Source organism: Henckelia pumila, chromosome 1 (assembly GCF_033568475.1).
Source record: "Henckelia pumila isolate YLH828 chromosome 1, ASM3356847v2, whole genome shotgun sequence".
NCBI lineage: Eukaryota > Viridiplantae > Streptophyta > Magnoliopsida > Lamiales > Gesneriaceae > Henckelia > Henckelia pumila.
In genome coordinates, this window is record NC_133120.1 from 141856845 (window position 1) to 141873858 (window position 17014).

Here is a 17014-nt window from a genome sequence, read left to right on the forward strand (position 1 = left end):
ATCTGTATTTCTTTTATTATTTATTTAAGTATAGAGGTTAGGGTCATTTCAGTTGGTATCAGAGCACGGTCTTGGTTTGGGCTGAGCCTACTGCCGATTGCCGAAACTCAAGGGATCTCACCTCAAGGTCTATAAGTTTTAATAAATTTTATATGGTAGTCGTAATTGATTTATTGCTTTAAATGTTTTGATGTCATATTTTTTTAAGAATTTTTTTATAATAGATGTTTAAATCCTTTAAATGTGTAATTTCAGTGTTTAATTTTGTTTAAAAATTTCTTTTAGTAGTTTAAAGTGTACCATTCAAATGTTTATTTTTTTTATAGCATGCGACTTCAAGTTAAACGAAGTTGGTGTACAAAAATTCCTTCCAGTTTTGGACAGTACGTGGATGTTGTTTGAGTTATTAGGTGGTGTTAAGCATTAGGAAATATTAATTTATGTGTCCTTGTAGTAATTTACTCTCTTATGGATGGATTAGTCGGATAAAACTAAGTGTATAGTTGTTTAGAAATTTATAGACGTATGTTTTGTCGGTTAAGTTGGTGAAACAAATTCGTGCGAAGACTTGGGATATGTACTTTGTTTTATATTATTATGGATAGTTTGAGTCTTCTTTTGGTAATTTGGGCAACTAGGATTTTGGCAAATAGTGAGTCGGTTACTATGAGCCTTTCAATTATGAGAACTAATATTTCGATCATTATTTCCTTATTCTTCATTTGTGCTTGTATCCATCGTAACATCTACTTTCGAATATCCGAAATTTCTTTGCACTTCCTTTGAGCATTTATGGATTCGTATGACATTAATCAGCGTTGAATTCTGCCACTTTGGCATTGGTTGAACTTCTTAGTAAAATCTTATTAAGGTTTCACACTTTTTGAAATTTTATTCGGTACTAGAGCCACATGTTGTTGTGAGTAAGATTTACTATCTTTTTTTTTGGTAATCTACTCACGTTATGTGACTGACATCTGATTTTAATTTGAGACCGTAGTTCTTCCTGATTATTGACTTGTGTGGACTTATCTCGATCGAAGTCACACCGTTTGCTCTTAATCGTACTTTGATCGTTTGAGCATGACTTCATTACCCATGGATGAATGATCATGAGATTTGTATCTTGTTGGCTCATATTCATTAATCATGTAGCCTCCTTTGTTATTCATTCATCCCTAGAATTTAATTAGGAGTTAGTTGTTTTCGCTTATCCAGATTTTTATTTCCAACTCGTTTGTTTTTAATGCTTGCACTAATTCATTTCGTATCGAGCAACATTACTTGTATGTTTGTTTCCTTTCATGATCCACCAATTTGAGAATTTGGGTGGGTTATGGTTTCAACTATCATTTTGATTTCTTGTGTAAATAATTGGTTCGTAACCGCATAGTAAGAGTTTAGACTATTGGAATTTAGTATTAGTACAAGATCAAATCCTAAGTTATTGTTGTGATCCGAGGAGTGGCGACTACTAGTTATAACTAGTTCTAGCGAGAAGATTGCTAGTTAGTGAATTAGCTGATTGGGTTGTCCTATTTTAAATAGGATCGTTAAGAGTAAACAGATTATTTTTGGTAAGCTGAATGGGTGAACAGTTGCGAGATAGGAAATAGAGTTGTCCCTAGAGACTTTTGGGAACTTTATATTATCATTCTAAGGTTTTGTGAATGTCAACCGGTATGACTATTGCACCAACTATGGGAACAAAATGACGAATAGAATATTCAAGCAGTTTACCGGATAAGCTGTAGATTTAATCACCGGTGAAACACTAAGGTACTAGGGGAATACTGAGTAAGCATATACGATCGGGTTACAAACTCTTCAAGGTGCCTAATTGGGTACTAAGTTTTTGAAATATTAATTCAGGTTGTAGATTTAATAATTTGGGAATTTTGGATTTTCGAACTTGCTGTCGAATTGAATAGGGATTTGAGAAATGAATTCAGACGATATGTAAGAATTTTTTGGTACTTAGAGGCTATCTAATCCAATAAGTGGATAATAACTCATGTTATAATTTGACTTGAGGTGTAAATATGGATCTCCTAGTCGTTGTGTCTGGGATAGAAAAGGTGGATTAATCCGTTGGAAGATTTTAACTAAGAATTAAACTTTCGGTAGAATCAAGAATGCCTAAGAGACGAAAGTATAAATTGGTGAATGGATAATTGGGATCTATGTAGTTGCCTAATTGGATTCTTTATATTATTGGATAACATCTTGGAGCTGAACAACAATGGATTATATGGTTATATTTTTTCTTATCAAGGATTAATTTAGATTTATTTAGAGAAATGGGTCAATAAATCCTAAGTTGAGGAGAGTCATTTGTTCCACTTAAAGGTTAGCTGAACTAGAGTCGTTGCTTAAGAGAATTTTATTCATCCCTATAGGCGTTGTGAGATGTAGTAACTAATAAGGGATTGAGCATAGTCCAAGAACATTAAGCAAATCATTGCTAATAAATGGCGTATACCTTTAGAATTTCAAAATGGTTGTTAGGTTGTTTTTGTAGGTATCATTGTTCGGTTGTACTATTGACTTGGGTATATAAGAAAATTAACTCGATTTGTCGGTCCTTATGTAATTGCTGAGGAGATAGGCAATTTGTTTTATCATTCGAGCTGACACAGAGATGTTAGTGATACATGATGGGTTTATTGTATCGATGTTGGGGAAATATAAGTCAGATTCATATCTTATTTCGAGGTCTAACAAGGTAGAATTGTATAGTCCCTTAGTTATCCTATTTTGAAAATTTTAGTGTTTAGTTGCTAAGTATTCTGGGAACTTGTGGATTTCTCAAGAGTTCAAGTTCTAGATTATATGAGTTAAGTTTAACTAGTGAATATACATTAAGCATAGTTTCGTGGTTATAAAGCTTCTAATTTATGGTAAAGATCGACATAAATTCTTTATTGGGTATACAGAACTTTAATGCTTAGAATTTGCGATCTAGGATTTAAGGTTATCGAACCAAGGCATGTATAAGATATTTTAGGACTTTAGGTGATGAATTAAAACTTTTAAAGTCACATGAGAGTAATGATTTGAAATCTCTCTTAGGAAGCAATCATTTGGGAACAAATAAGAATTGTGAATATGTATTGCAGTAAGAATTAGTCCGATTCTTGATGATATAGACACTAATAAGTATCAGAGTGTACATCGTAAGCTATTTAGCGTCAACTCATGTGGGTGCTCGGTAAGAACCGGGTCTAATGTATCTGGACCTAGTTAGTAAATCCTGAATTTCGAGGACGAAATTCCATTTAAAGGGGGAACGAATTGTAGTACCTAAAATCTAATCTACTAATTCGCATATATTAAATTAAATAAATATTATGATTATTATTTTTTAAGTTTAATTGATTTAAATTCTTTATTTGAATTATGTGTTAATAGAATATCATTTATTTATTCAAATGATTTTATTTAATTGTTTAGTTTATTCATTTAAATGATTTTAAATGTCTAGCTTATTTAGTTAAATTCTTTTATCTGTCCAAATCATTTTAAAGGTTTTTATACTGCTTGTGTATTTATTTAAATTAATTCTAAATGTTCGTCTAGTTGTTTAAATTATTTTAATCGCTCTGCTATTATTTAAATATTTCATTTATTGCAGTGACATACAAATATTTAAAGTGTTGATTTTAATTCCTAAGATAGTGCCTAAAATTCTTTTTTTAATAATTATGATTTTAATTGCTTGGAATTAACTGCTTAAATTTCCTTTAAAGTTTAAGTGCTCAAATTTGTTAAGTTCTTTATTCTTGAAAATTTTGAGACAGTAACTTCCGGTTCCGGCGTTCGGTGATGGCGGATTTTGGCCGTAAATTCCAAGAATTTTTATTTTAAAAGTTTATTAGGGAGGTAAGAGGAAATTTAGAAGGGAATTCAAAAGTTAGAAATTTCCGGGTATCAGAAATAATTTTTCTTAGTATTGCAATATTGGGCTTATTCTTTAACTTTTTCGAAAATTAGAATTTTCATAAACCCGGATTAGTAAAACCCAATTTAATATTTTTGATTAGGATTCTTTAAACTTAGGAATTTTAATAGTGTAAGTTAGTAGGTAAAAGTTGTACTATAAAGTTGTACTATAGAGTTGTACTATAAGCTGTATTTTTAAAAGCACACATACACACCTACTTTTAATTACTTACACCTATACTTACTTACACATGTACACACTACACACTCTACTTTTAAACCCAAAATAAAATATTTAGCAAACCCTAGTCTACCAAACCCAAAGAAAACGCCCCACTCCATTCTCTCCTCTCTCATTCTTGCTTTTGGATCGGCTATTCCCCCTCCTTCAAGACCTAGCCGCCGCCGCCGCCCTCCACCGCCGCTGCCGTCGCCGGAGGACCTCCAAGGGAGGTGTAGCTTGATATTAGTTCGAAATCCCAGCCCTCTCCCCTCTTGCATTTTGTTTTTGTCGGGTATTAAAGGTTGAAGGCAAGTATAAGCATTCTTGTTGGGCTTTCATTCAAGCTATATATGTTCTTGCTCATAATCTCCTTTAATTTTCGAAAATTCTTGTTATTATGTGTATGTAGGGTTCGATTTTTTCATGATTTTCAGTAGGTTTCATGTGTGATTTTCGAAAATTTGAGTTGCTTTGGACTTTAAAGAGTTACATGATGATTTATGATTGAAGGCATGAGAGGTCTTGGTTACAATTGTTAATTTTCGAAAATTCAGAGGTTCATGCTCTTAGACAAAGCTGATATTGATTACTATGAAGCTTTTCTAGTTGAGTACTGAAATAAACTTGGACTACCAGGGCCCTCTGGACAAAAAGGGGGAGTGGGATCAAGTGCTGATCAAGCTGAAGAGGAAGATGTTTAGAGTATCTGATCTTAGTTGATCACAATTGTTTTTAGTATTTTTCTTATCCTTATCCTTAGTTATTTTGTTATTTTTCTATAAGTTTGAAATATATTTCTGAGTTGATTAGTTTGTGCTCCTTATTACTCTCTGATATGCTATTAAACTATCTGCTACTCTGATCTTGTAAGTGTTGAGAGTCGGTGTTGCCAACACGACCGCACAACACTGTGTTCTGAGATGATTAAATACAGGGGGAGCTTTAGTTATATAATTTAGGGGGAGTTATTTGCACTTGTGTGTGTTTGTCCAGAAAGGCAAAAAAGGGGAGTTTGAAAGAACATGTCGTGCACATGTCTTTTAAATTGTTTCCTTATTGCATTCAATTCCTATCTTTAGAGTTTTGTCTTTCTTAGACAAGTTTTAAAGTTGGTAATCTTTATTATTTCTGATTCGAAATATTGGATTTCTGATGATATATTGTTTCTATACTTTGTAGGTTCTTATTTATCGAAATATATTGAAGATCTATAAAAGGGAGTGCATTGACCGATCAGAAGAGACTGAACTAACGATTGAGAAAGTGAAACGTAGAGAGAAAAATACATAAAGAATTCACTGCAGAAATTCTGGAGCTTTGAAGATCGATTGTTGAAGAATTTCTGGAGTGTTCATTGATGTTACGTTGTGTTGCCGAGTAGTGTTGGAAACACTTAAGAACACACGAGTAAAGTGTTGTTCAGAAAGTGTTTCTTTGGTTTTTGTTTTTCGGCTTAGAACTTCCTATTGGTTTATTATTCTAGTTCTTACTAGTTTTTAGGAAGTCATTTATTTTCTCAATCTGTTGAGAAAAGTAGTTTTTCATAAACAATAACTAGTTGGGTTTTGTAAACTGATTTGATTTTCTAGTGATTATTTCGTCATGAGGCATCGCACAAGTATTTAATACTTGTGCATAAATATCTGTGTTCTATTTACTGTTATTTATTTATTCCGCTGCATAGTATTTTCTTGAAGTGTTGACAACACTGAAAGATAACACACACTCGAAAAGTTTTTTTTGGTATTTCTGTGATTTCAGACTGTCCAAACCTTACAAGCTTGGTTTGAAAGGTTCACCAAATTTGTAAAAAGTATGGGCTATAGTCAAGGGCAGGCTGATATCACTCTATTTACGAAGGTATATATCTAACAAAAAAATCTTCATCTTGATTATTTATATTGATGATATCATTTTGACATAAGATGATGTTGAAGAAATGATCAAACTAAAGAAAAATTTAGCCAAAGAGTTTGAAATAAAAGCTTTAGGACAATTGAGATACTTTCTAGGAATGGAGATCGCTCGATCAAGAAAAGGAATAGTGATGTATCAACGCAAGAACATTTTGGATCTCTTGGAAGAGACATGTATGAGTGGATGCAAGCCTGCTGATACTCCATTAGAAACCAATTTGAAACTTGGGTATGTAAAAGGAGTTCAAGTTGATTCCGGAAGATGTCAAAGGTTAGTTGGATATTTAATTTATTTATCTCACACTCGACCAGATATAGCCTTCGCTGTGAGTATGGTAAGTCAGTTCATGCATAACCCATATGATGAACATCTTGAAGTTGTATTTCATATTTTTCTATATTTAAAGGCAACTCCGGGAAAAGGCTTGTTCTTTAAAAAGAGTCAGACTAGAGGAGTTGAAGTCTACCTGGATGCTGATTGGGCTAGATCAATCACCGATAGAAGATCTACTTCTGGTTATTGTACACTTGTATGGGGCAACTTGGTTACTTGGAGAAGCAAAAACAAAGTGTCGTCTTTAGAAGTAGTGCAAAAGCTGAATTTCGATCAATGGCCCAAGGAGTGTGTGAAGGATTTTTTGCTTAAAAAGAGTCCTTGAAGAACTTACATAGACTATTGATCTTTTCATAAGGTTATATTGTTATAAAAAAATCTGCCATAAGCATTGCTCACAATCATGTGTTACATGACGGGACTAAACATGTTGAAATCGACATGCATTTTATCAAGGAAAAACTTGACGAAGGAATAATTTGTACTCCTTCTGTTCCAACCTTGAAACAGCTTGCAGATATCTTCACCAAAATCTTGATGAGAAGGTCATTCGAGGATCAAGTCAGCAAGTTGGGAATGATTGATATCTTCGCACCAACTTGAGGGGAAGTGGCAATATTTTAAGGATCCTCATATTTTTGTTAAGTAGGAATAAATCAATTAGAATCAATTTCAATTATTGTGGCTGGAATTATTCCCCCGATTACTCTTTTTCTTCTATTTATTGTACCCATCTTTTATCAATGAAATAAGAAAAATTAGTTTCCTTTCTGTAATGTTCTTCTGATTCTCTTTTCAACACCTACCTTGTCTCCTATAAATATGGGTTTGCTCACTTCATTTGCAACTTATTCACTTTCATTTTGAGGGGCGTCCAAGCTCCTCTTTCTCTTATTCGTTCACGTCTCTGACCTGAGCATCGGAGGAGCTACGTCACAACATCATCCCGGCCTCCTCTAACACTCTTTTCTTGATTTCAAGTTCATATCCGGACTTGAATCTTTGGGCTTAAACTGGATTCGGATCATCAAATTTTAGTGAGTATTATGCACAATGATGGTTACAAATTGAGTTACAAAACATTCGAAATTACAAAATTATCCATACATTTTATTTGAAAAAAATATTTCAAAATTACATTTAGGATAATTTTATAATTTTAAATGTACTTTGTAACCCAACTTTTAATCCCATTTGTATATGTAGTGCATTATCCAATAAAACTTGACATCGTACGTTTACGAGCGAAAACCGCGTAACAATGTCAACAAAAATAAGTCAGGATTTTTAACAAAATTAAGATGGCATAATGATAATGTATAATTTAATTATATGAATTTTCCAACCCTAATCAATGCGTGAAATATGATGATCTTAGTTCTTAAAAACGATAATAGTAATCAATTACATATTATAATTATGGGGAAAATACTTTTTTTTTCCAATAAAATGTCCATTATATATATATTTGCAGCGTGCAAGAGATATCGTGTACCACGTACATTTCATATAGGAATAGAAAAAGGAAATATAATTAATGTCCTTATTCAGGAGGTCCACGCCGCCTGCTTCCATGCAAAACATGTGCATGCCTCGGACAAAAGCGGCATTCCAGTCACATACATTTTCTCCCACATTATCAGTTGGTGCCGGAAGGATGGCGGCGTCCAAATGCTCGTCTGCGCAGATCAACTCGACTACTTCTGATTACACAAAAGGGGTGAAGAGTCTTCTTGAATCAACGCCTCACTTGCAGAAGCTGCCATCGGAATTCCTTCTGCAGTTTGATCAGAATCCCATGGATGCTGCTGGTGGTTCCGACATTCCCACAATCGATCTGAGCGGCCTCGACGGATCCGCCGAAAGTAAGGCGTCAACCATCAAAGCCATTGGAGATGCCTGTGTTGAGTGGGGGTTCTTTAGGGTGAGTGAGTATCTATAGTGTTTATATTTCTTTACTACTCTTTTACATATGCATGCCTCAATTATGTCATTAATATATATATATATATATATATATATATATATATATATATATATATATAGTTTCGATCACATGGACAACTACGTGATCAACAACAGTTACAGTTGGCGTGATACCTTCTTCATCCCATGAGTGATTGCCAGTTGTTGGTCACGTAGTTGTCTATGGTGGTGCTATAAAATTGCGGCTTGTTGATGGTGCTATATATATATATATATATATATATATTATAGGTAAAAAATCATGGGATTGATGAGAAAGTGATTTCTGAGACGCTGGAAGTTATTGAAGAATTCTTCGGGCAGAGTTTGGAGGAAAAAATGAAATATTATTCAGAGGATGTACTGAGTCCAATTAGATATGGGACCAGCCTCAACACACCATTGGCGCACAAGCTTCACTGGAGGGATTATTTGAGGCACTATGGTCATCCATTTCCAGATACTATTTTCCAGCTCTGGCCAGACAACCCCCCTAAGTACAGGTCATAATTAATTTCCATTTTAATTCCCTTTACTCGTCAAAGTTTTCATGTCATGTTGTAATTTTCTTTTTTTAGTACTAGCTATAGTTTCCCAGAAGAATATATATATATAACCAAAAATAACGTACAGGGAGTACTGAAATAATGGTTTTGGCTCTGAAAAATACGGACAACACTGGTAACTGCCCCCCAAAAAATTCATTCATTAATTAAGATGTTCTTTACTAATCTTCTTCATTGATATTTGATTTTAGAAACATTGTAAAGGCATATCTTGTGGAGATATGGAAGTTGACAATGAAGATAGGTGGTGCCATATCCCAAAATTTAGGACTAGAGGAAGGATACTTTGAGAGATCACTTGGGGAAGGAGTCCAAATCATTGCATGTAACTACTATCCGCCATGCCCGGAGCCCAACAAGACCTTAGGGCTTGCAGCTCATTCTGATCATGGTGGGCTAACGATCTTGATGGAAAATGGAGTGGAGGGATTACAAATCAAACATGATGGTACATGGGTTTCTGTCCATGATGTCCCATCCACATTAGTCGTCAACGTCGGCGATTATTTGGAGGTTAGCTAGCTAGCTAGCATATATATATATATATATATATATACATGGGTGTTGTGAAAGTCGATCTTTAATTAATTAGCGATTTCTAATAGTGGTTTAATATAATTATGATCTCTACAGATACTGAGCAATGGGAGGTATAAGAGCATCGAGCATCGAGCGACTGTGAACCAGCACAAGACCAGGATTTCGGTGGCCGTAGGGCACGGGCCGGAGATGTCTACCATTGTTAGGCCTGCAGCCCCGTTGGTTAACGAGACGGACCACCAATACAGGTCCGTTACGTATAAAGATTATGTCAAACTGCAACAAAGTATCACCAGTCGAGGGAAGAATGCATTGGAGAAATTAAGGATCGACGTCTGAGGCGATTTGAGCACATTATGCATATAGCCAGAGTTTTTGGCATATGAGTACTTTGTAACCAAGCAATTGGCCTTGTAATGTTGTATCTATTTTTATTCCAATAAATTGTCGTGTGTTTGTCGATTGTTATGTTAAAATGGGCTAGCTTTAATTATTTCATAAATTATATTAATATATGTTTTTATTATTATCAAATTCTATATTTGATCTCTTTTGTTGGATTGTTGGGGCGAGATCATGAGACGCGGATGCCATTGCCCTGTACATACTCCCAAACAAATTAACCTTTACAAAACGATTTTATTTAAAATTATTCTTATGTTAGATTTTTTTTTTTCGAATTTATCTTTATGTCAGATTATGATATAGTAAATATACAATAAATTATAATAACTACACTGATAAATATATATAAAATATAAATTAGATATGTTTTATTTAGTAATTGTGATAAAAAAATTTAAAAGTTATTTTAATTAAGTGAAAATTTTAATAGTGAATCTAATGTAAAATCTTTATTAATAACATTATAGTTGACAAGAAAATTAACTTGAAAATTTTAAAATATTTTCAATGTGACACACCCATCAAGACACTCGATATGATATCTGACAACAACTGAAAATTTATATAAAACACATTTTTGTTTTGTTAGATATCACACCAAGGTTGATGAGTATCATTTAAATTTCAAATTATTTGTCTTGTTAATTATATTTTTTTTTACCAAAAATTTTCATTAGATTCAATTCCAATTTTTTTTAATTTTATGTAGAGATTTTTTATTTTTAATTTTTTTATACAACAAAACCAAATGTTTGGATCAATTTTCCAATAATTTTTTAGTAAATTTTTTTTTGAATGATATATTCATATTATGGATTTGAAATGGGTAGGTGAAATGGGTAGGTAAGCACAAGAGTATCCGATTATTCCCATCTGATCTTTTATGTGACCATGGAACCATGAAATGGTGAAGTAGACATCGAAATTGTCTGATCCGACTTGTTTCCAAATTGTCTGAGCATATAGGTTAAAACCCATAATAGTGAACATTTGGAAATTTCCGAGCTGACTAGTCAAACCAAATTGTCTGAGAACATATATAAATTGAAACCATGAAATAGCTAAGTAAAATTTGAAAGTGTCCGAGCCGATTTGTCCGGATAGGAGGTGTGTACAGTTGATTAGTGCAATTTATGCGATTAATTGTTATATGATTTAGCTTGGTTTTTGTTATGAATTGAGAGATATTATGCGCATTTCGATGTTGCTTATGTGAAATACAGAAAGTGGACGAAATATATGAATTGCTTAAAAAGAGAGGTGTTGAGGATATAAAGATGTTGAAGAGGAATAAAGATATGATTTTTAGAGCACAAAGAAAGAGTCTTATAAACACCGAATGAAGTGCCTAAAGCACTGGAAAAAGGATTTGATGAGAAGCAGTGGTGCGCCTAGGCGCCTCAATGAAGAGATGGGGCGTGAAGGGTGGCGCCACCATGAGGTGCCTAGGAGCCAATACCTGGCCATGAAGAGCGCCTAAGCGCTGCTCTCAAGCACCTAGGCGCCGACCCCTGTGGAAAAACATGAAGGAAAATGAGTTTGAGCAACCGAATAGACCCGACTTGTTGGGCTTCGAGACTTATAAAAGGACTCTAACATACGTGAGAAAAAAGAATTGAGATGCATAACACACGCACACAACAGATTTGAGAGAACGACACAAGAAAGAGTTTGAAGAAAGATTGATTGCGAAGACGAAGAACGCTGAATCTGGGACAGAAACGCAGATTTGGCTTCACTATTCTTTCTTTTTCATATCCTATTATTAAAATTTGATGTCTAGATTCATAACCATGCTTTGTTTTTGTTTCTTTTGCTTTATGAACTAACTTTTTGATTCTAGAGAAATGACGTAGCTTAGTTGAGATGATTTCTAAGACTTTTTTATTTATGTGATTGAATTCTTCAAGTTTACTTGTGTTTTCTTTGTTTATTTTATCTTTTAATTTACTTTCCATAGATTGAATGCTAAATTTAATTGAAATCTGGCACTCGAAAGAGGGGATTTTGAATAGGATCATAGTAAAATACACTGTTAAATATTTATATAGTTCGAAAGGCATATAAAGTCATCAGAGCTTAACTAAGAACATCGATTCCCACAATTCATTAAGTCTAGATTTTTAATAGTAATATCTGTAGGACCTATTGGAAATGTGACGCCTCTCATGATGTCACCAACTCACATGATCATAAATAATAATAAAAATGCAAAAAATAAAATTTAAGAAAAAATAATTTCCGTTAAATTGAAGGAAGAAAACATATGCCAACTTGCAAACAAAAGCATTGTGCGAACAGAATTATTCATATGCTAACTAAAGAAAACTTGCACTACATAAGAACTTGTAGTGACCCTAACCCAGATCCACTACTAATTAGAGATTTAAGCTTAAATAAGTATGTAATAAACGATGATCAGAGATAAGTTATGAAAACCAAATAAATACTAGACCGACATAATACAACCTATAAAACAAATCCAATTATACAACTCAATTGAAATAAATCAATATAAAATCCTAGCTACTACAACTCCTGTAGCTCTGCTTGGTCACCACCTAGTCCCAAGTCCTAGTGGAACACCTGCAACTATCCAGTCAAATGGGATGTCCAGAAAACACAAAAAACACTGGACGTGAGCATTAAAGAATATACACATGCTATGAATGCAAATAATAATGCAAGGGTAGGGCACCGGAAACCTATCTAGAAAATTGTTCAATCAAATGCGCCAGGTATGTAGCACGTTGGGCATCATGAGATGGCTCCTGTAGTGACGCTTACCGAGATCACATACTAATCAGAAACTTAAGCACACAATTAACTTAATTAAAACAGTAAACCAGAATAAACTGGGAAGCATAAAACATTATACAATCCCAAGGAAAAGAATCTGTAAATACCCAATAATTATACAAACATATCGAATAATGTATTATCCCAAATACATCAGAAAATAAGGACCAAGGCAAAATCCCAGCTGGCCATCCACTTCCTAGTCTCTCCTGGATCCACCCGTCTCGTCCAATCGCAAACCTGCCCCATGGAATAGGGTGTCTAGATACACAAAGTACGAGACGTGAGCATAAAACGCTCAGCACGAGAGTATGAGTATATCGTATTATATAAATGCATGAATGCAAGTGTACCGCATACTAAAACTAGAGGCCAAGCATCAGATAACAAAGACAGACCGGGCCTTGGTATGTAGCATGCTGTGCCGTCGCTTCAGGAGGTGGCTCTCATACCAATACCAGTGGATACTTTGGACCCAAATCGATGGAAGTTCATCCACTAATTTAATAGGGTAAAACCCTATAATATCCCAATGATATAGCTCGAAGTGTAATATGCATGCAGCATACAATCATGTCATAAAATATGACATAAAATCATGAAAGCACATAATACATGCAAACTCATTCAGGATATCTCGAACAGTACTTTCGTACCTCACTACTAGGCAAGCTCTACCAGCTCTAGGTCCACGCCTATAGTGCGCACTACACTGCGAAATGATACTAATATCATTATATTACTCCAAAAGATTTAACTAAGCTATTGCATACTCCTAAATATTTTTAGAAAGCAAAAGCTATACCTGCGTCCGTCGTCAGCCCGTTGCTGTCGCTTGCCTCAAAACTAGGCCACAGCTCCGCTAAGACGCCTGGACCACTATGACACTTTCGGATTCCCAATGGGACGCCTATAATTCCACAGAAATAAGTTAGAAGGATAAGGAATCGAGAGAGAATAGAGGAAAGTGGGAATTGCAAATGAGCCTCGGCACCTCTATTTATAGACGGAGTTCAGATCGTCCGAACCCCACTTCGGAGCATCCAAACACGTTTGGACCGTCCGAATTCATCTTCGGAGCATCCTAAGTCCCATCAATACGTCATCCGTGACATCATCTTGCTGACTTATTCAATGATGTAATACCTGATCTCGATCGGACCGTCCGATCCTTGCTGATGGACCGTCCGAACCCATTCGGAGCCTCCGAAGCCTCATCGGATCGTCCGAACTTCCTTCAGACCGTCCGATCTCCTTTTTTGGGCCGTCCGAACTTAGGATGTTTAATTGTGATTAGTTCCTTAATCACCTTACTTGGTTACGGGCTACTACATTCTCCCCCACTTATGATATTTCTTCCTCGAAATCAGATCTTAAGTACTGAAAGTAAAAACAACATGCAGAAACATCTTTTATTCGAATGCGAACATTTTACAACTTACAACTTAGTACAATACTGGAATAAAATCAAAATAACTCAGGATTTTCGGAACGCATCCTGCTTTCAAGCTCCCAAGTGGCTTCTTCAGTTCCTCGGCGCTCCCACTGAACTAGAACCAAAGGGATAACTTTATTCCGCAACACTTTATCCTTGCGATCCAAAATACGAACCGGTCTCTCTACATAAGTCAAATAAGTATCCACCTGAACTTCAGACGGCTGCAAAATATGAGACTGATCTGTCACATACCGCCGCAACAAATATACGTTGAACACGTCATGGATATTGGACAAATACGGTGGCAAGGCTAACCGATAAGCCAAATCACCAATGCTCTCCAAGATCTCAAATAGACCGATAAATCTAGGAGACAGCTTTCCTTTGAGACCAAATATGAGAATCCTGCGGAAAGGTGAAACTCTCAAAAATACTTTCTCCCCAACATCAAACCGCAAAGGCCTATGCATAGTATTATCATAGCTGTCCTGACGATCCTGTGCAGTCTTAATCTGTTTCTTGATCTGATCAACAATATCTGCGGCCTGCTGGACTAGCTCTGGTCCTTCGGTCTGCCTCTCCCCCACTTCTTCCTAGAAGAGTGGAGTACGACAACATCGCCCGTACAATGCCTAAAAAGGTGACATACCAATGCTACGATGGTAGCTATTGTTGTACGCGAACTCAATCAACGACAAATGATCTTTCCAGGATGAACCAAAATCTATAGTGCACGCCCAAAGCATATCCTCTAAGGTACGGATAGTGTGCTCTGTCTGTCCATCAGTCTTCGGGTAATAGGCAGTACTCAAATTGAGAGTAGTGCCCATGGCACGCTGAACACTCCCCCATAATCTAGAAGTAAACCTGGGGTCTCAATCGCTGAAATTGCTTACCGGTACTCCATGAAGTTGAACGATCTACTGGATGTACAATCGAGCCATACGATCAAAAGTGTACTCTCGACTATAGGGAATGAAATGTGCTGACTTGGTGAGTCGGTTAACCACAACCCAGATAGCAACACAATTCCTCAAAGATACCGGCAAATGGGTCACAAAATCCCTTGTGATAAGCTAGCATTTCCACTAAGGAATAGGCAGACTGTGAAGCGAATCTCCAGGTCATCGGTGTTCTGCCTTGACTTACTGACAAACCAAGCATTTCAAACATACTAATACACGCTGCGTTTCATTCCTTTCTACCAGAACCGAGTACTCAGATCCTTTTACATCTTGTTGCTTTCTGGATGAATACTCAACTTAGTGCGATGTTCTTGAGACAAAATCTCCCCCCGCAGATCCTCATCCTCCGGAATCACAAGCCGACCCGACAAACACAAAAAACCGTTTGACTGATAGTGAATCCAAAAGTACTATCCTCGTTGGCTAGACGAGCCAAACGCTGGGTCTTCGAATCAGACATCTGAGCATCCCGAATCTGCGAATACAAAGATGGCTCAGATAATATCGCAAAAATCTGGATTCCATGCATACCCTTCTTGTGCTTGAAGGTATACCCTGAATAACAAAAATCCTCGATCTCACGAGATATCGAACAAATCTGAAGTGCGCACAATCGCACCTTGCGACTTAAGGCATCAGCAATGAGATTAGAAGCACCCGAATGGTACTTAATCTCGCAATCATAACCCTTCAGCAAGTCCATCCAACGTCTCTGCCTCATGTTCAATTCTTCCTGAGTGAACAAATACTTTAGACTCTTGTGGTCCGTGAAAATCTCAAATCTCTCTCCATAGAGATAATGATGCCAGATCTTCAAAGCAGACACAATAGCTGCCAACTACAAATAATACACTGGATACTTATCCTCATGAACCTTCAACTGTCTAGAAGAGTATGCGATCATATGTCCATGCTGAGTCAGAACACAACCTAGCCCCTGAAGAGAAGCATCTGTGTAGACCACATACCCTCCAGATCCTGACGGTAATGCCAACACAGGAGTAGAAGTCAACCGTCGTCGAAGCTCAAAAAAGCTTCCTCAAACTCTGAGGACCACTCGAACTCAACACCCTTCCGAGTGAGCTGAGTCAAAGGTCGAGCTAGCTGAGAGAAATTTTCAATGAAGCGACGATAATATCCTGCTAGACCCAGAAAACTGTGGATCTCAGCAACCATCGTTGGATGCGACCAGTTCAACACAGCCTCAACCTTACTCGGATCAACAGAAATCCCATTCCTGGATATGATATGGCCAAGAAAAACCACTCGATCCATCTAGAACTCGCACTTACTCAATTTGGCGTACAACTGCTCATCACGAAGAGTCTGTAGCACCAACCGCAGGTGAGAAGCATGCTCATCCGCATCGCGCGAATAAACCAGAATGTCATCAATGAAAACCACGACAAACTTATTCAAAAATTCCCTGAAGACACGGTTTATCAGATCCATAAATATAGTTGGCGCATTAGTCAACCCAAACGGCATCATTAGAAACTCATAATGCCCATAGCGAGTACGGAATGCAGTCTTGGCTATATCTTGATCTCGGACCCTCATCTGGTGATACCCAGATCTCAAGTCAATCTTGGAGTAAACCGAAGTACCCTGCAACTGGTCAAACAAGTCATCAATACGAGGCAAAGGATACTTGTTCTTCACAGTAACTCGATTCAACTGCCGATAGTCAATGCACAACCGCATCGACCCATTCTTCTTTTTTACAAAGAGAACAGGATCTCCCCAAGAAGATACACTAGGACGAATGTACCCCTTATCCAAAAGATCCTGAAACTGATTCTTCAATTCATGCATCTCCGACGGAGCCAGACGATACGGTGCTCGAGAAATAGGCGAAGTACCCAACATCAACTCTATGCCAAACTCGACTTCCCTAGTAGGTGGAAAACCCGGAATCTTA

General features: G+C 36.3%; 1 protein-coding gene across 1 annotated transcript; it reads left to right on the forward strand.

Moving 5' to 3' along the window:
• Nucleotides 1-7945: 7945 nt before the first annotated feature.
• Nucleotides 7946-9876, forward strand: LOC140876355 (flavanone 3-dioxygenase 2-like). The gene is made up of 4 exons (XM_073280303.1): nucleotides 7946-8339; nucleotides 8633-8883; nucleotides 9138-9459; nucleotides 9580-9876. Exons 1-4 carry the CDS (start codon nucleotides 7953-7955, stop codon nucleotides 9823-9825), a joined length of 1206 nt encoding a protein of 401 aa, XP_073136404.1. The 5' UTR covers nucleotides 7946-7952; the 3' UTR covers nucleotides 9826-9876.
• The last annotated feature ends 7138 nt before the right edge of the window (nucleotides 9877-17014 follow it).